Here is a 21,342-nt window from a genome sequence, read left to right on the forward strand (position 1 = left end):
CTCTCACCTCAAACATTTCAGATTCACCGATACCAGATGCACGAAATAAAAAAGCACAATTACCGGATCTGCAAAACAATGTATAACTACAAACAAAAAAAATACATATGATCAAGTACAATCAACCAACTGGAATCAATAAATAACAAAATGCATAATACACTTACCAGGTTTTGCTTGATCTTACAGTTAGTGTTTGAAACTTCTCCCAAATTGAATAGTCCTTCATAACAGATTTTAGTACTCTTTTTGAGACATAAAGTTGTTCAACCTCAATATGTTTGTGATGTGGGTCGGAGATAATAACTCTCGTTCTATCCATTTCAAATACATCCAAACATTCTTCTGAAGGAGTTACTATTAAAGCTCTTTGAATACTTGTATTTACCGTGTTACTCGCATTGACAGTCATCCTTACACTTTTCGAATTACACAATGATGAACTTACTAATGAGCTGAAATTATCCCTGTCAGAAACACTTACATACAAAGGTAAATTACTCAAATCCTTCAACTCCTTTTTCTGCATAATGTAGACCTTCAAACCCATATCATTACGTATACGTATTTTCACTGCATTATCTGTTAATTGATATTCGATTTCAATCCATTTGCACATCAAATCAACATCAATATGAGAAGCAATTACCGTGTACAGTTGTTCATATGTAGCATTTACACTCAACAACATTGCATCACTGACGTACTCTTCATATTGTTGCTCATAATTCCATCTACCTGAGTGTTTAACAAGAACTACAATGCTTCCCATCTTCAATCTTTACAAAACTACAAAATAGTAAAAATCAATTTAAATATCTTATACGTAGTATACACAACAACACATTCGTTAATACAAAACTCCCAAGCTAACTCAAACAAACAAAATTTATCCTAAACATGATTACCCAAAAAAAAATTATCAGATTAATGTTTTAAAATTTCTTCTCAACTTTCAAACTTTAGAACAACAACGACATATTTGAAATTGTGAAGAAAAAGCATAAATAATTTCTTCCAAATTCTGATAAAATTGATATACTATATCATTAATTTGAATCCCGCTAACAATTACACATTTTTTGGTACAACTTCTTCAACAAATTTTTCACTATAATTATAATTAAATCACAAATTGTATAAACTTTTCTGATCCATACCCGGTATTGCACAGTTTAAATGTGTTTCACAATGCTAGTCGATCAGAAAAAAAATGTTTAATAAAAAAAATTTGAATTTGAATCTATATTTTTGTTATGAAAAATCTTTTTTGAATTTGAATTACTTGTTGTAATTTAAGGTTTAATGAAAAAAAAAGAGTTTTAAATGGTAAGAGAATCTACCAATTAATTGTTTCATAAATCAGGGAACCGTTTTTCAGAAATAAAAACTCAAACTGATTAGCGCTATTTTAGGAACAGAATATTGGGTTGTATATGTATTAAACTAGCAACAGTTTACTCAAATACAAAATACATATTGCTATTTTTTGCAATTTTGAAACTGTTGCTAGAAAAGTTATAATTAAGGTTGTATAGTTGCTAGTTTTGAAATTTTCCCTTCAAATTTTAGCCCCAAATAAAAAAACTTTCTTAAAATAGCCTTTACCTATTAACTAATATTTTTTTTGAACAAAATTGTCCCTGATCAATTAAGTAAATTACATAAATGATCTTCATAATGGATAACAACTCCATATTTATATTAATTTTTTTCTCTTTTTCATTTTACTGTGATTTTTCGTTTTTCTTTTCTCTTTTTTTTTTAATTTTTCACAACCCTTACTTTTTTCTTTTTTCCTCTCAACTTCTTTCTTTTTTATTTTTTATTTTATATTTTTTTTATTTTTTATTTTTTCTTTCCTCTTTTTTTTTTTGTTATTTTTTGTTTTTCTCAACCCTTACTTTTTTCTTTACACCTTTCAACATCTACTTTTATAAAAAAAAAAAAAAAAAACATTTTTTTTTTTTTTTTTTTTTTTTTATTTTTTTTCGACCTTTATTTTTATTGAATTCTTTTTATCAACCTTTATTTTTTTTCTATTTTCTCTCAACTTCTATATTTTCTTTGATTTGTATTTTTTTAAATATTTTTCTTCTTTTTCCGTAATATTTATTATTTTTATTCTTTTCTTCGATTTCTTCCATTCAAGTTACATAATTGGGTGTCCAGAATGATACTAAATTAATTGATATTTTCATTATTCTAATGATTTTTTTCAAACTAAAATTTGACTAACAAGTAGTTAGGTCTTCCATCTTTGTTTCATTATTATAAAGGAAAAAAACATAAAACATATATAATATAAATTTCAACGAAAAAAATGATTTTTTTTACTACCTTCCTATTTTTCTAATTTTAGTTTGGCCACTAACATACTGTATTAATCACGAAAGAGTTAATTACAAAGCCTAAAATATAAAAAGTGAAAATAATAAAAAAATAGAATAATAAATTTAAAGGAAAAAATAAAAACTAAAAAAAAAAGTAGAATAATAAAAGTAAAGGAAAAATAAAAAAGTGAAAATAATAAAAAATAAAATTTGAGAGATAAATGAGTATGGAAGGTCTAAAAATATATTTGAGGTGTAGAGGGGCAAAATGGTACTTTTAGTATATTAAAAGGTAAGGAATGTTATGCTTCAAAGACATTCTTATTTGGGGTCAAATATCTAAAGTCACTCATATTTGGGTCTATGGCATGCAATTTCCTGGCCACAACTTGAACAACAAGGTCATTGATGAGGTAAAACTTGAAACGGAGGATGTATCTTAACATTTTCACAAAGTTTAGAAATATATTTGACCCTTTTTCCATATTTTATCCACAAATTATCTTTTATTTATTGAACCTCAAAATATAAAATAAATAAAAGTATTTCACATATTGTAAACAAATATCATTTTCAAAAATAAAATACTTATAATTTTCTTTGCTACAAGTGACAGAAATTAAGAAAAAGAAAAGGAACAATGAATTCTAGAAATAGAAGTTGTAAGGAAAACTTGATATTATGAAATGAGAATTTCTTCTATTCTTATTGTTCTTCGAACCGAATCAATAAAGCAATTCAATACATCTCAAATGATGATAGTACATAAATGATTTCTACATTGCTTTCAAATACAATTTTCCTTAGAATAACACAACATTCAAATATTTAAAAGATTAAAAGATAGATCAAAAGTCTTGTAACAAATAATAAAAGAAACAAAAATGAGTTTAACTTAGAAGAACAATTTTATCCTTACACTATAATTGGACTTGAGCAAAATATAGCAAATGACAAAAAACAGGGAAAAAAGATGCGAAAAATACCTATACATTGGTGAAATTTGCAGTTATGTATCCTGAACTATGACCCCTGCAGATTATTTTTTACCATATTTAACTGGTATATATTTGACACTTGAATCACTGGGTGTATTTTACACAGATTGAGCGCGTGAGAAAAAAATACTTGATAAGGGACAAATATATACCGGTTAAATATGATAAAAAATAATCTAGGCGGTCATAGAACACCCGCAAAATTCAGGATACATAACTGCAAATTTTATCTAAGTATAAATATTTTTCACACATGTTTTTCCAAAAACACAATAGTCTTGCATAGAAGAGGGGGAGCATATTATCTGAAAAAATAAACAAAGGATAAAGTAATGAAAGTGAATGACATTGGCTACTTCATAAAGTGTAATAAAATAAGAAGAAATTGTATAATTGGAGCCTGTCAAACGGGCTGAGCTGACCCAGGCCGATCCACTTTCAAAAATCGACCTGATTAGCCCATGGGCTGTAGGGTCCCGGGTCCCGAGTCAATTTATTTTTTTGATTGGGCCCGGTTAACCCGGCTCGGACCAAGCCCAATCAGAGCTCGTCGGTTAATCGGCCCAGTTAATATTTTAAAAAAAAATGGGGATTGAGCCAAACTAGCCGCTGACCCAACGATTTAGCCGTTTTTGGGTCCAAACGGCTAGTTTGGCCCTTTTTATTTTTAAAAAAAAATTACATTTAAAATTATTTTTCAACCCCAAAAAAAATTCTATAAATATCCTACACTTTCAAATTATTTTTCACAAAATTTTTCATTTTCTCAATTCTCATTCTCTCTCAAATCTCAATTCTCAATTCTCAAACATTTTATATATTTAATTTCCTAAAGTGCTCACTTTAATTTTTAAATTTTGCGATTACAAAGTACGAGTGGAAGTTTCTAAAGTCGCAACCTTCGAATACTTTTAAAATTTGGTATTGTCGTTCCATCTCTTACGTTTAATTTTTAATTTGTGTATTAAATGTTGAATATTTAATTTAATTATATTTGTTTATTTTGAATTTTTTTAGTTTAATTTATATTATGGATAAATTAAGAAACCTCGCCGCCAAAGGTGTTAAAAAATTTTGTCCCGGAAGTGGTAGTGGTAGTAAAAAGTGAATTACTAGCGATAGAGGTACTTCAAATAGTAGATATACCCATGTGCCTCCGGCACCGCTTAGTCAACCTTTTGAGGAAGAAGTAGGTGTACCTTTAGGTGTAGGTGCCAACGATATGGATTATGTAGAAGCTCAGAAAAATTACGGTATAGAAGAAGAAAATAAAGTAGATGCGGTTAATTTAAACGAAGATGATGAAAATATTGGTGAAACCCCCGCAGTAGGAAATGCTAACATTAGATCTAAATCGGTTAATCTCCCTCCCCATCCTCCCCGTGCCCCAAGAGCTCGTAAAACAACTAGTATTGCATGACAATTTTTTGAACGTATATCAGATACTAAGGTGCAATGCAATATTTGTCAACAAATATATAAGCATAAAAGCGGAGGCAAGCAAGGGGTATGGATACGTTAATGAGACATATAGGTGATGTTCACGAAAGAGAGTTAAATATTGCACGAGGTGGTGCACATGTTGGTGGGCCAACGCAAACTAGAATGGACCCAGCAATCGGTCAGGTAATGAAGAAGTATAATAAATTGAGGAACCGGGAAGAAAAAGCTAAAATGGTAGTTGTGGGTTGTTTGCCTTTTAATTTTCCTTCTTCTGATGCCTTTATTCATTATATTCAAGCAATTTATAATCCTATGTTTAATGGTATTCCTAGAAGTACTTGTCGGGAAGATATTTTTAGACTTCATTCACAATATTATTTTAATTTATCAACATTGTTAAAAAATATTCAGTGTAGAATGTCCCTAACTTCTTATTTTGGGTGTGTTGTAAATAAAAATGATTATTTAACTATTACTTGTCACTGGATAAATAGTAGTTTTATTATGCAAAAATGTATTCTTGCTTTTTTATATGATGAAGATCGTAAAATACTGGAGATTTTATTGCTGATTCGATTGCTAAAGTTGCGGAATTTTATGGTATCGAAAATAAAATCTTATGTATTGTGCTTCTAACAATAAAACTGCTATAACAAAATTAAAATCTAAGCAATCTCCGCCGTTACCTGAAATTTTTTATATTAAGTGTGCATGTCATATATATAATTTAATTGTAATAGATGATCTTGAGTTTTTTGATTTTTATATTGAAAAAATCCGGCTTGCCGTTGGTTTTATTCAAGGAAATAATCGTAGAAGAAGAATTAAAGACTTTAAACTTAAATGTGAATAAAATGGACTTGCACCGATATTGATACCTGAATAATGTGATACTAGATGGAATGCTAGGTATGATTTTTTAAAAACTTGTTATAAATATAGAGTTCCTATTACACTATCTTTTAACCAATATTGTAGTTCATTTGCTAATTTTGTTGATTGCATATTACATGATTCTGATTGGGTTGTAATTAATGATCTTGTTAAGTTTTTGAAAAAATTTTCTATAGCTACGGTTGAATTTTTCGGCGCTTATTATCCTACTGTTTGTAATATTTTGGCATATATAGCAGATATTTTTGGGTTGCTCCAAGAATATAAAAATAAAAAAGGCTACAAAGATGTTGTTGGGGCCATGTTTGCTAAATTTAAAAAATATTTTTTTTCGATTCCCCCTATTTACTTGGTTGGTGCTATGCTTAATTTGTGCATGAAATATAATACTATGTGCCACTTTAGTACTATTATTTATGTTAACTTAGAAATAAATACTCAATGATTCTCAACAAGTACAACCTGTTTTATGAACGGCTATGGGTAATGCGAATGAATACATAGATAACTTATATAATCACTATGCTGATTTAGTTGATTTAGCCGTACCTACAAATATCACTCCAACTATCGCTCCTCATCCTCCCGAGAAGCCATCATCTTCTAAAAGGACGACACATAGTGGTTTTCCTGATCACTTTTATGATTTAAATTGTTGGAATAGTGTCAATGAGGGAGCTTATACATCAACTTATCGGGAAGAGCTTAAGTATTATCTTCGGTCGCTGCTAGAGGATCGCAGATGACGGATCAACGCTTTGAATTGGTGGAGGAATAATGATACACAATATCCTGTGCTTTCAAGATTAGCTAAAGATATCTTGAATGTTCCAATGTCAACCGTTGCATCGGAGAGCGCTTTTAGTCAAGGACAACAGCAACTTGGAGACAACCGACATTCATTGGGAAGCAATGCAATGAATGTTCTCGTTTGCCTCAGAGAATGGATTAGAGCCAAACAAAAAAAATCAAGGAATGGAAGCGGAGCCGAACAACGAGCAAAGACTTGAAGAAATTATGACTTCATGGGAGAACTCAGCAGAATCAAGTCCAATGCATGATTTTGCCCCCGTTGTCTTTGACTATCCTATGCAAGTTCCCGTTAATATTAACATGAATGAGTTGGAGAAAATGATGCAAAATTTATAGATTTTTCATTCCTGTAAATATAAATTTTGGATCATTTTGCAATAAATAAAATTCAACATTCATTCATTCATTCCTTAGTCCTTACTTTGTAATTTTTTCCATTTAATGATTTAAATTGAATTTCTAGTTTAAATTAAAAACTTAGTTTTAATATATTATTAATTTACTATTAAGAATTATACTATTATTAATTTATTATGTTAAGTAACATATGTTTTATTTAAAATAGTGTATATATGTGTATATATTTTTTAAAATAGTATATATTTAACGTATATATGTGTATATGTTTTATAAATTAGTATATAAATATTGTAATGTATATATATTGTAGTATATGTTTTATTTAAAGTAGTACATTGAATGGTATATATATATGTGTGTGTGTGTGTGTGTGTATCTTCTATAGACGTATATATTTAATGTATATATGTGTATATGTTTTATAAATTAGTGTATATCTATCTATCTATCTATCTATCTATCTATCTATCTATATATATAGTAGTATATATATATATATATAGTAGTATATATATATATATATAGTAGTATATATATATATTGTAGTATATGTTTTATTTAAAGTAGTACGTATAGTTGTATATATTGAATGTTATGTATATATGTGTAATTGTGTATATGTGTATATATTTTTTAAATTCTAATGTAGTATATACTATATATATAGTGTATATATATTGTTTAACGTATTTAAAATGTATATAGGTGGGTATATATAATGTAACTTAGAAAAAACTAATTTTTTTTTGTATTTTGACCGGTTTTGATCGGATTTTTAATCAGGTTTGACCGAATTTAGGTGGGTTAGATTGGGTTGAGATAAGTGGGTCGGTTCAGGGTTGTTTTTACAAAAATTACTGTTGGACCCGAAATCGGCCCGACCCACTTAACCAGGATCGGAACCGGCCCAGCCCACAAATCGATTAAAATTAATGGGCCAGTTCCGGATTGACCCGGCCCACTTGACACCCTTAGGTGGCTATTGAGAAGCTCAAACAATTAAAAGCTAGAATGAGAAAAGATTGACGTTGCAAATTACATTTAAGAATACTAGGTTATTATTTTCCTAATTTTAGTTAAAACTATTTAACAGATACTTTGATTTATATTATAACCAAATTCACATAAAAATATTACTTGTCTTCAAAGTAGAGTTTGATACTATATGCGACTCTACTTAAAAAAAAAAGGCAGTCTGGCGCACTAAAGCTATAGCTATGCGCGATGTTCAGGGAAGGACTTAAAAAGAGACAGTCCGGTGCACTAAAGCTACCGCTATGCGTGGTGTCCGGGGAAGGACCCCACCATAAGGGTGTATTGTATGCGGCCTTATCTTGCATTTCTGCCAGAGGCTGTTTCCAAGCCTTGAACCCATGACCTCCTGATCACATGGCAGCAATTTTACCAGTTACTCCAAGGCTCCCCTTCATATACGACTCTACTTATATTAAAATAAATAATTGATAAAAATATTTTAAATCTCTCACTTTTAATGATAGTAAAAATATATAGAACTCACTTTTTTTAGATTTTTGTGATTTTCTTTCCTTTTAAAGATTTAAATTGTGTTAACTCAAAAAAAATCTAAAAATATACTTTTTTTAATCATATTAGCATGAGTAAAAGTGTGACTAATAATACTTGTCAAATAGTTTTTAAATATTATAATTATAATTTTAAAACATTAAGTTAATCTAATTGAATTTATCTTCAAAAATCATTTAAAATTATTGCCTAGAAACTATTAAGTTTCTAGTAGAAATAGGATTAAGTAATTATAAATATATTTATATTGTAGATGTAGAAGTGTATGCACAGTAATTTTTTATTTTTGCATATATTTACTGCTCATTGAAGTCCTCTTACAAATTATGTTATTACATAAATCAATAAGGACTAACTTGAATATTTTATTAAATAATTTTAAAAATTAAATAAATATAATTTTAGCTAAATATGACAAATAATTTAAGTGTCAATCGTAAAACATATTATCATATTAAACATAAATCAAAATTAGATCAACAACTAATTACAATTAGGGATGGGTGTTCAGTATTCGGTTCGGTATTCAGTTCGGTATTTTCAAATTTCGGATTCGATAATTCGATAATTGATATTTGAAAGTATATACCACATACCATACTTATAAACATCGGTTCAGTAATTCGGTAATCGGTAAATTAAACTTCGGTTTGACACAATTTTTGGTAATACCATATTAAAGTTGAAAATTTCCAAATGTACGTTTAAACTTCAAAGAGTACATTTAATAGAAACCCTATTTGGTATTTCTTTTGTTGATTTTTACAAATATATTACCAAGGTCCAAGAGATTCTTTGAGATTGACTAATACTATTGTCTGTTGAGTTGGTTACACACACACACACACACACACACACATATATATATATACACACACACACACACACGCACACACACACACATATATATATATATATATATATATTATTCGATATTCGGTAAATACCGAATACCAAATGATATTAATATCTTTTACCAAACCTAATCCCGAATATCGAACTATTAAAATTTTACTCCCAAATATCGAATTATCAAATATCAATTACCAAATTTTTTGATTAGGTTCAATAATTCAATTTCAGTATTTTATGCCCAACCCTAATTACAATATATAGATGACAATGAAAATTATAGTAAACAAAGATAAGAAATTCGCAGAAACAAAAATTATCAATTTGTAAGTGTGATTCTTTGGAGATGGCAATGATAGTCTTTTCTTCGCCTTTCTTTTTTCAAAAATTATTTTTTCTTCTTCTACTCGTAATTCATGGAGAAGGAAGAAGAAGAACTGTAAGTCCAAACCAAATAAGAACATACATAACATCAATTGAGTGTCGTATACAATTCTTACGAATTATAATTAGAAGCATAACCTTTGATTTTTACCTAATATAGCTAATAAGTTGTATTAGCAGTTGAAGAGGCAATTAAGCACACAAATATAAGGCCCTTTAACAAAAGTATAAATAACATAATACCAATCCTTTTGAAAATAATTATACTCTCTTCTTTTTTTTAATTACTTTCCTCTCTCTCTTTATTAATATACATAACATAGCTGACATATATATAACATTTTGTATATATATATTAAAATTTTTATAATATATTTAGGAATTTGAAAATTTTTATAATAATCAAAATATAAATTATATATTTATGTAATTTTTAGTTAATAAAATTGTTCTATCCATAGCCTGTGGATTGAAGAGGAGAAGGAAGAACACGGAATAACACCAACTACTGGGCCCGGAATTATTAGGCCAGTAGGCGATAGGTGCACGGAACAAGGGGTCAACCTACTACTTCCTGGAATTATTAGGCCGCGATAGGTGCTTTTCGTGCCCCCGTCGATTTCCCCACATTATAACGAACAAAAGCGTAACAAATTATGTATAAATAACATAAATAACAAGTAGTAATTATATTCTTTTCTATTTTTTTTAATAATTTTACTTTCTCTCCTTATTAATATATATAATACAGCCAACATATACATAGTATTCTGTGTATATGTTGAGATTTTTGTAATATGTTTAGGGAGTTGAGATTTTTCGTAATATTGGAAACATAAATTGTGTATTTGTGTAATTTTTAGATATATTATTAATATATTATTAAGAGCTAAATCTTTATTCATAAAAAGTTACTTAATTAAAATTATATAAGATAGTATTTTAGTATTTTAATTGATTTTAAAGTGTACTAAATATTAGAAGTTTTACTTCTTTTAAATAAGAAAATGATTATATAAGATAGTATTTTAATTGATTTTAAAATATAAAATAGTAACACATTTACATATTTTAAAAAAGGAAAGATTACATATAGTTAAAAAAAAAATTGGAAACGAGTTTACTTTTTAAAAAAATATTTTTCTTCTTTTTTCACTATGTCCATAACTTTTGATAAAATTCCTTGAATAACTTGACCGATATTGATAAAATATTTTTTCAAAAAAATCCTAAAGTTTAGTTACATAACTAAAATAAAGAAAGGTTTAATGACTAAATTTCAATGAATTTTAAAATTTTAAAATTTTTTAGAAAATAGAAAAAAGACGATTTTGTCTATTGTAAAGTATTTTAATAAATGACGAAAGTTCAAATCACTTTTTTAAGGATTTTCGCTCTTTTAATTCACACTTTTAGTATATTATAGATATAATTTATAGATTATAGATTTACAGTACGTTTATGATCTAGTTGAATTTTATTCATTTAATAAAAGATAAAATATTTATTTATTTAGTAAAAGATAAAATATTGAGAAGACCAAACAAATAAGAGATTAAATGGAAAAAGATTGATGTTACAAATGCTAGTAATGAGATTTAGAATTTAGAATCAAAATATGCCCTAAAAAAGTACTAATGTATGCCATATATAAAAAAAAAAGTATCAAAGTAGGCTTTATGTACTTAATAAGTACACAATACTTTTAACTTTGTAACGAAAGACATCTGCCGATGTTAAAAAAGTTAAAGTTCACATTGTGCACTTAATAAGTGTACAATCCATTCTTTTATGAAATGTGCACTTATTAAGTGCACAATCTCTTTATTTATAGATTGTGCACTTATTATTCATATTATTTATAGATTGGACATGATTATTCATTTTTTTAAAGATTGTGTATTTTTTTAGTGCACAATTCATTTATTTATAGATTATGCACAATATATTATTTTTTATTGTGCACCTTTTTAGTGCACAATTCATTTATTTATATAGTTCACTTTTTTTGCAAAATACTAAACAATTTGATGAAAAAGAAATTTAATTAAACGAATGCATATGATTAGACTTATATTATTTATCTTGGTTAGTATATATGCAACGGGAGATACCGCTCCATAGTAGAGAAAAATAACTTGAAAGACCTCAAATGTTTAATTAAAAAAAAGTGATAAGTGGGTCTCACAATATTATTAAATTAAAAAAGTTAAAATCATTTAAATAATTGAAACGGTTGTTGGGACAATTAAAGTTATTTGATAACTTTGTTAGTTGTCCCAATAACTATCAAAGTTGTCGAACAATTTCGATAGTTATTGAGACAACTTTTTTAGTTGTTGGAATCAAAAAATATATATATATATATAAAAAACTGATTTTTTTTGTCCATTTTACCTAATTCTAACTTAATTGACAAATTTGTTTGTCCCTTTTAATTCAAAGTCCTTCCATAGTAATTTGCTTTTAGCATTTTTAGTTTTATATTTTTTTCATAAGAAATATTTATTTATTTTTATATATAAAAAATTTTAATTTTTTTTCTATTCAATTTCTAAGTGTCTTATAATTTGATTGATCATATTTAAAATCAAATTTTTTCAAGAATTGATTTTTACTCTTCACTCCTTATTAATGAATATTTGAAAATTAAAGTATACTTAATTATGACCTAATTTCGTAAAGCATATATTTAGAGAATAAATTTTGTAGAAAAATAATTTGTAGATTATGAACTTCATAAGAAAATATTTTGAAATTTAACTTATACGTGGGTCACCAATTAAACATATGCCTCTAATGACTTTGTAGAACAAAATTTACATGTCTTATATTATAATACATACTATGAATTTTTATTATAAATTCTTTTTGATACAAATATTTTAGATTACTTTTTCATTACTTAAGCTATTAAAGGGCCAAAATAATTGCACAATCATGCAAAAAAGTGGACAGTATAAATAAATGAATTGTGCACTAAAAAGTATATAATCAAAAATAATATATTGTGCACGTTTTTAGTGTACAGTTTATAAATAAATGGATTGTGCACTAAAAAAGTGCACAATCTTTAAAAAAATAAACAACCTATAAAAAAATATATTGTGTACTTATTAAGTGCACAATGTAAATTTTAACTTTTTTAACACCGTCAGATATCTTCCGTTACAAAGTTAAAGGTATTGTGCATTTATTAAATGCACAAAGTCTATTTTGATTTGTTTTTTTATATGATATACATTTATACTTTTTTTAGTTGTAGGGCATATTTTGGTTCCAGATTCTGAGATTTATACCTACAATAATATTTAATGCTCCTATAACTTATTTTTCAATCCGTAAATGTTTAAAATCATCGTTTCATTCTACAATTTTGTCCCTTTCAAATACTTTTAATTTGGTATTTAGCAGGTTTTACCTAGCTCCTAACGTTACGTGTCCAACCTTCTTGTTCAACAACTCCACTTGTGAATTTCTCCTCTTCTTCCTTTCTCTCCACTTCCTCAAGTCAACTCCAACTATATATACACACACAAACACACACAAAATCTGCAGCTAGTTAATTTACCTTTTTAATTTCCAAATAAGAATACAAGAATCATATCTTCCTTATCTTTATTCAACATGAGTAGCTACAACCAAAACGAGGCTCGAGGTGCCCTTTTTAATTACTTCTTTATTTGAATTTGTTGCTCATTAGAACTGTTTAATTAATTTGTTTGATAAAGATTTTATATTATATTATTTGTTGAATATTTGCAGGAACAGCCTATGCACAACAGCAGCCACAAGGTGATGCTTTTGTGGCACCTCCACCGCCGGCTGGTTATCCAACTCGAGATGTACAAGGCGATTCATCTGCTCCAGTCACTACTCAATCCAAAGGTGATGGGTTCTGGAAGGGCTGGTTAGTATTCTTTTATTTGTTCTCTCTTAGCTTTTCCATTATTCAAAGCTAAATAAGAATTGAAATAAAGAAGAAAAAGGGTCATATCTAAGAATATTGGCCGATAAAGATAAAACTTTTTAGACAGAATCATCTTTTACATGTTCTTGGTTTTCTCATATGACGATTACACAAGTTTACTACCTTATCTTAGGATTGTAATTCTGGAACTGTAATTCTTGGATTGATTTATTACCGGCTTGAGAGGTGGGTCAAATATACGAAGTTTGAGAAAATGAAATTCAGAGGAAATTAACGAGTTTGGGATAAAATTTATACTTATGTTTTATGGTGAATAAATTTCTATTGTCTGCCAAACACAAATAAATTTTATGATTCATTTGCTCTTTCGTCTCAACAAATTAAATCTATATTGTTTCTGCAAGATTTTATATTATGCACCAGTTTTGAATGAACAGACCTCAAGCCAGAGGGAAAGTAGGATTTATTGGGTAGTACTATATATATTTCTTTCAACTGCTTAAAAGTGATAGCTTGTTTTTTTTTAAAGCTCTCACGATTTTTACTCACAACTCTAACTACAATACACTCACAACTCTTAACTACAATACAACCTTAGAATTGGAGGTAAAAACTTATTTCCTAGTCAAACATAGTTGAAGTTAAAACAATTTTCAAAAATTCGCAATCGTACGAACCCCTTTGAATTTTCCTATGAAAAATATCAAATGATAAAAATGTGTTGATCGATCTAAAGGCCATGATCTTTCAATATCAATCAACTTTAATTTCCATTAGAAGAATAAAAAAGTCAGTGGAAACTATAATTTTGAGCTCTTCTATTTTTCGTTCATTTTGGTTATAATCATTTTCAAGAATTTGAGCAAAGCTTGGATGCATTAGTGAAATGATTCTTTCTTAGACATAATTCGATCTTTATCCTTAAATCTCATGCAAATTGAAGTTCTTGATCTTTTACCAAGTACTCTTTTCATCCTTTTGGAATTATAAGGTGTATGTCATTTTGGGATAGTTCTTTTAATTTTATTTCTTTCTCATTCTTTTAAAGTCCAATAAGAACTAAATACCCCCTCCCCCCAAAAGACTGTTGATAGGGTCGTTCACTCACTTTTTCCGCCCCACACTACAAACTAATTAAAGCTGGCAAGCAGCGGCACATGCTCGAAAATTTCGATTGATTAGCTTCTTCTTTTGCGTGGGTTTGTGCGTTATAACGTTTTCTTTTTGTGCATTATATTGTTGCAGTTGTGCTGCCTTGTGTTGCTGCTGTGTCTTGGATGCTTGTTTCTAACAAGTGATCGACGCCAGTTTACCTCAGTGTGCATGGATGATTTACTTTTATTCCTTGTAATGTTATATATGTTTTTAAACATCGTTATAGCCTTGTCCAGATTTCTTGATGTAAAATTTGTTTGGGGAGTTACTTTCTTTTTTTACACCCCTTTATGACATTCGTTAAGCGTATGTTTTGATATATTGTTTAATTAATTAACCTTTGCTGGTTCTTTAGTGTGATAACTAAAGGCTTGTCAATTGTTTTAGAGTCAAGTCTGGATTACTGATAGCGTCCAGCTTACAACCATAATTTTAACTTAGTTTTGATTTATTTTTATACTAAAAATGTTTACTGAGTATGTTGTTATTGTTGTATTTATATTTATACTATATTAGTATAATCGCATGTGTCTCGCACGTGTAACGTTTAATTATTTAAAATTAAATAATTTTATCTATTGTAAAATAATTTTAATGAAGTGTAAAGTTCAAATCACTTTTCAAAGATTTTCACCTTTAATATAATAATATAACCATAAACAGATATTTTAGTTTAAAAACATATATATTTTACCATCGGAAGTTTCAAAACTCATTCACTCTTCAGATTTTTAAACCGCATATTAGTGATTGAAGCCCTAGAATATTAGGGCAGTTAGTTTTTCTTATTCTTGAGAAAAAGGAACCAAATTTGAAAACTCTCAGAGAATTAACACACAACATGAGGAAGTACATAATTGGGATCTTGTTGTTCAGGTACTAAAATTTTCTTTTCTTTCTATGTATCTGAAATATTTTTATTAATTATTAGGTTGAAAAACACGCATAACTGTTGTAAGACCTCGCAAAATCCTAAGCTCAACTCAGTCTTTAAGCTTGCTAAGGGGTCCCAAACTTAGAAAATTCTAGCTAATTATTTAGAATTAGTATTATTTTGGCCTTCGTAAGTTGGAAACTCTATTTCACGACTCTTATGACCTTAAAGTATCGATCTTTAGATTGATTCATAGTCAGGAATGTCAGTAGGTGTTCCCGGACGAGTTTTGTATTTTTTGGACCTCGTTTGAACCACGTTTGGGAACCCAAAATAGTGCATCAATGCGATCTCGATGTGGCGCATCGTCCATCGTGTCGATCAATGTTTTTCTTGGATCCCAGTGGCAATTTCAAGTGCATCGATGCAGTGTGTCGGTCTACGCGTCGACAGTCTGACTTTCAGTAATTAAAAAGTCGCGTCCTCAAGGATATTAGGATTTTTTTCACCCCTATTCAATCCTAAAACACGAGATTCAACCTATATTGAATAAAATATACTTACTTTCTCTCAAATTGCTCAAAAACAAGAACCCTAGGTGATTTAATTTCAACACCAAGGCTCAAGATTTCCACCATTTTCTTCAGGAATTTAGCAACCAAGGTATGTCAAGTGTTCATCCAAAGGTTCCTTCCACCCTTGGAGTCCAAGAAACTCTTTTAAACTTCAAGTAGCTTGATTTCATGCTTTCCATGATTTGGATTCAAGAGTATTCATGATTATAATGTTGATTGGATTTCTATTCCATGATTAAGTGCAATAATTATGTAAAAATAACTATTATGTATGTAGTATCATGTGAATTCATGTTAAAGCCTTGAAATTGGGATGCTCATATGTTGATTAGTACTATGTGTATATACAATGCCTTCCAAGTGTTTGATGAGTTGTTCATGAGAATTAAATATTGAAATTATATCATGTTAGCATGTATTGAAATTTATGTCATGCAAGTGTTTGCTAGAATGTCGCAATGAAGGAATGATGATCAAGTAGTTGTTTATCATTTTTCAAGATTGCGCCATGTCTTATAATTTATGCTATCGAGTCCCGGGGGTATTTAATACTCGACAATTTAGCTGATTATCTAGAGCTATAGTTAGTCTCAGGATAGTATTAGTCATGTCATGATCAGTAGTTCTCTCAGTCAGTTACAGAACTCAGAAAAAACTTAGTAGACTCAGTACCAATCCAGTTCAGTATTTAGTTCAGACCTTAGTAAATTTAGTCAGTTAATGAAATTCAGTAGTATTCCATCACTAAACGAAACTCAGTGAACTCAGTTCAGCTAGACAGTATATTCAGTAACAGTTCAGTCAAGCCTAGTATAAACTAGGAAATCAGTTAGTGTCTATTCAGATGGAAGTAGGATTCAGCATCGAGTTAACTCAGGGATGGGGGCATTCCCGCCAGCAGAGGGTTTGACTCTTAGTAGCAATCCCTGCGTTATAGAACTACGTAGCTAATGTAGGTTGAGATAGCTTCCTGCCAGACTAAAGTTAATACATCTCGTACCAGTTTTTCTACCTGCGAGGGTTGACGAAAGAGCTTTCTGTCAAAGAGGGTTAACTCACAGCTTGTCTTTACCCGTGTCACGGGACTGACACCCTTCCAACTGGGTTACAGGTTGGACCCTAATCTATTCAGAAAGGGTTATATCGGTTAGATGATTACCTCCCTCAATCTTAATTTTAGATTCAGTCTTAGAATAAAACTCAGTTCAGTTCTACAGATTCAAGACTGTCAGATAAAGTCACTCAGTTCAGTACGGAACTCAATATAGTTCCACATGATCAAGACTGTCAGATACAGTCCCTCAGTTATTAGCTACACAGTATCAGTAAACTCAGACATCAATAAATTAGTATTTCAGAACTCAGTATCCAGTGTTATCATGATCTCATTTATATTATACGTATTTTATTATGAATTTCATGATTGGACTGCTCTTGTTCATGTGGATGATGACAAAATTAATTCTACTCCATGTTGTTGATGTAGATCTTGTACTTGATAAAGTCATGCTTCATCAGTTTCCTTCTATCGAGTCCTGGGGGTACTTGTACCCAAAACATTAGCTATGTACCTAGAGCTATGTCATGCTTTTACGATTCTCTCAATCAAGCTATGATCCTTACACTTCAGACAGTCTTATGACTCAGGAAATCTCCACGATCTCATGAACTCAGTCAGTTGTCAGATATCAGTAGTATTCCATCAGTCAATAGAATTCAGTAGTTCAGCCCATGTTCAGTTTAGTAAATCATGCTCAGAGTCTATTCAGATGGGTGTAAAAATTAGAACCGACTGAACCCAAGGATGGGAATACACACTATCAGATAAGGGTGTGATTCTTAAAAGTCATCCTTGCATTCTAGAACTATGCGGCCAGCATAGGTTGAGACATCAACACTGTCCGAGAAGGATTGATGAGGTGGATAAGCACTGTTAGATAAGGGACCCACCATTCTCGAATAGGGGACACTATCAGATGAGGGTCGCCCACAGCTTGTCCTTACCAATAGTGCGGTATTAACACCCTTATAATTGGGGTTACAGATTGGACCCCAACTCAGCCATAATGGCGTAGCAAGGGCATGTCGGTTAGAAAACTACTTCCCACAATTTTATGTTATAGAATCAAGATTGTCAGATATAGTCAATCAATCTCAGTAATAGAACTCAGATAGTTCTTCAGATTTTAAGACTGTTAGATATTGTCAACTCAGATACAGTACAGAACTCAGATAGTTCCATTAGATTTAGGTATGTCAGATACATTCACTCATGTTATCAGTCATATTAAGATTCAGTAATCATGCTATCGCAGTACTAGTGTCAGTTGTCATATCTCATGCATGTATTCTCACGCTCATGATAGTTATTCAGTTATTATTATTGTTCATGCATTCAGCCTACCTCACATGCATACCAATATATTCAAAGTATTGACCCATTTGTGCTATGGTGTCTTATACCATAGGTTTAAAGACACGAGCTTTAGAGCAACAGTAAATTCCAGATATTCGCAGACAGAGTTAGAAGTGAGTCCTTATCTTTTGAGGACATGATTATTTTCCTATTATCTCATTAATTAGTTTATTAGTTGGAGTTAGTTAGGGACATATCCCATCAACTCCTTACTCAGACAGTTAAGTTAGTTAGAGTCTTTCTTGACTATCATGTTTCAGACTTCAGTATCTTCAATTTTGTTTTGGGTATTCTATTACCCCACACAGATGTTATATCATTCAGATCATATTCAGTATTGAATCTTATGGCCTTTCAATGCATGTTTTTGCATTATTATATCATATTATCCAGTGTACAGGTACATATATCAGTCATGGGTTAGCTTGTGGTCCTTCGAGGTCATGAGCACCATGTAACATTTCGAGCACCAGGCTCGGGGTATTATAAACTTGGTATTAGAGTCTAAGGTTCAATAGAGTTCTAGGAAGTCTGAAAGCCGCATCTAGAAGAGTCTTGTACATAGGTGTATTGTACGCCACATTTATTCGCAAAAGGCTATAACATGTTTTAGGAATAGTTTCCCCTCTTTCGATATTCATGTCGTGCCAGTAAGCATAATCTCAAGTCAATCTCTCAATCTAATCTGTTTCTCCCTTTCTTTTACAGAATATGCCTCCTAAAAGAAAAAAACAAAAATCAATCAGCCCTTCAGCCCGAAGATCCTTTGGGAAATCATGTTTCTTATGCAGAGTTTAGGGCCGCATTCACTACTCTTGCTCAGTCAGTTGCCACATAAAATGAACGGCCAACAGTCATTCTATCTAACCCAGTAGCCAATTCAGCCGCAACTAGGATTTGAGACTTCACCCGAATGAATTCTTCATCCTTTCTCAGGTCTAAGATAGATGAGGACCCTCAGGAATTCATTGATCAGGTTCAAAAGGTGACAGACATCATAGGGGTAACTACTGTTGAGAGTGTTGAGCTAGCTGCATATCAGTTGCAAGACATGGCTCATTCTTGGTTCAAACAGTGAAAGTCAGAGAGGTCAGATGATGCAGGTCCTATAGAGTGTAGGAGTTTGTCACTGTATTCTCAGATAGATTCTTTCTCCAAGAGCTTAGAGAGGCTAAGGTGCTAGAATTCATCAACCTCAGGCAGGGCAATATGACGATAAAAGAGTATTCTCTTAAGTTTACTCAACTATCCTGATATGCCCCTTATGTGGTTGCAGACAGTAGAGCTAAGATGAGTAAGTTTGTTTCAGGGGTAAATGATAGCGTGGTAAATGAGTTCAGATCTGCCATGCTAAATAATGACATGACTTTAGCTAGGCTTATGACTCATTCTTAGAAACTAGAGGAGCAGAAGATTAAGCAGCGGGACAAGCAGAATAAGAGAGCAAAGACAGGTAGTTTCAACTTCACTCAGCCTAAATTAGAAGGAGAAAACTGTTCCCAGTTTCAACCTAAGTCATCAGTTCCATCCCCTTCTTCAGCTAGTGCACCAGTTCCAAAGTTCAGGGAGGGTAACAGAGATATAGCGCCAGGCTCTAGGTCTCCGGGCAGTGTTAGCAATGCTCAAACTAATCCCCTTTGTCAGACTTGTGGTAAGAACCACAAGGGTGTTTGCAGAGCTGGTAGCGATGTCTATTTTGGTTATGGAAAGCCAGGCCACAGTGTCAGAGACTACCCTCAGTCAGGTTATTAGAGTCATCTCTGCTCTTCAGCTCAGTTTGGTCGCCCGAATTAGCAGGGTGCCACCACCAGTGCTACTACTGGGCAACGCCTAAATCATCTCTATGCTTTTCATTCCCGATAGGATCAGGAAAATTCTCCTAATGTAGTTACTGGTACGTTACAGATGTTTCATGTACATGTTTACTCTTTGCTAGATTCAGGAGCTTCTTTGTCTTTTGTTACTCCCTATATAGCAGGCAATTTTGGAATCAGTCTCGAAATGTTAGCAGAGCCCTTTTCATTCTGTACCCCAGTGGGTAAAACCATCATAGCCCGGTGGGTATACAAGAACTGTCCGGTTATGATATTTCAGAAAGTCACTTCAGCAGACTTAGTTAAATTAGAGATGTCTAATTTTGATGTCACTCTCGGCATGGATTGGCTTCATTCCTGCTATGCCACAGTCGACTGCAGAAATAAAGTAGTCCAGTTTTAGTTTCTGAATAAACCCGTCCTTGAGTGAAAGGGTAGTACTTCAGCATTCAGAGGTCAACTTATTTCCTACCTTCGGGCATGGAAAATAATATCTAAAGAATGTGTCTATCATCTTGTTCAAGTTAAGGACATTAGTTCCAAAACTCCCAGCCTTGAATCAGTTCCAGTTGTAGGTGAATATTCAGATATCTTTCCAGAAAATCTTCCAGGAATTCCTCCCGAAAGGAAAATAGACTTCGACATTGATCTTCTTCTAGATACTCAGCCTATATATATTCTGCCATACAGAATGGCACCAGTAGAACTCAGAGAACTGAAAGAACAATTGAAGGATCTCTTAGATGAGGTATTTATTAGGCCCAGCGTTTACCCATGGGGTACTCTAGTATTATTCGTGCGCAAGAAAGACGATTCTCTTAGGATTTGTGTAGACTACCATCAACTTAATAAGGTCATTGTCAAGAACAAGTATCCTCTTCCCAGAATCGATGACTTGTTTGATCAACTTCAGGGTGCCAGTTATTTTTCTAAGATAGACCTCAGATTCGGCTAT

General features: G+C 30.9%; 1 protein-coding gene across 1 annotated transcript; it reads left to right on the plus strand.

Annotated features, from left to right (window-relative positions):
- The first annotated feature begins 12,949 nt into the window (after positions 1–12,949).
- LOC107858964 (protein CYSTEINE-RICH TRANSMEMBRANE MODULE 3) lies at positions 12,950–15,071 on the plus strand. The gene is made up of 3 exons (XM_016703796.2): positions 12,950–13,280; positions 13,388–13,532; positions 14,799–15,071. The coding sequence occupies exons 1-3, from the start codon at positions 13,250–13,252 to the stop codon at positions 14,842–14,844; spliced, it is 222 nt and encodes a 73-aa protein (XP_016559282.1). The 5' UTR covers positions 12,950–13,249; the 3' UTR covers positions 14,845–15,071.
- Positions 15,072–21,342: the final 6,271 nt, after the last annotated feature.

The sequence above is a fragment of the Capsicum annuum genome, chromosome 2 (genome assembly GCF_002878395.1).
Source record: "Capsicum annuum cultivar UCD-10X-F1 chromosome 2, UCD10Xv1.1, whole genome shotgun sequence".
Lineage (NCBI taxonomy): Eukaryota > Viridiplantae > Streptophyta > Magnoliopsida > Solanales > Solanaceae > Capsicum > Capsicum annuum.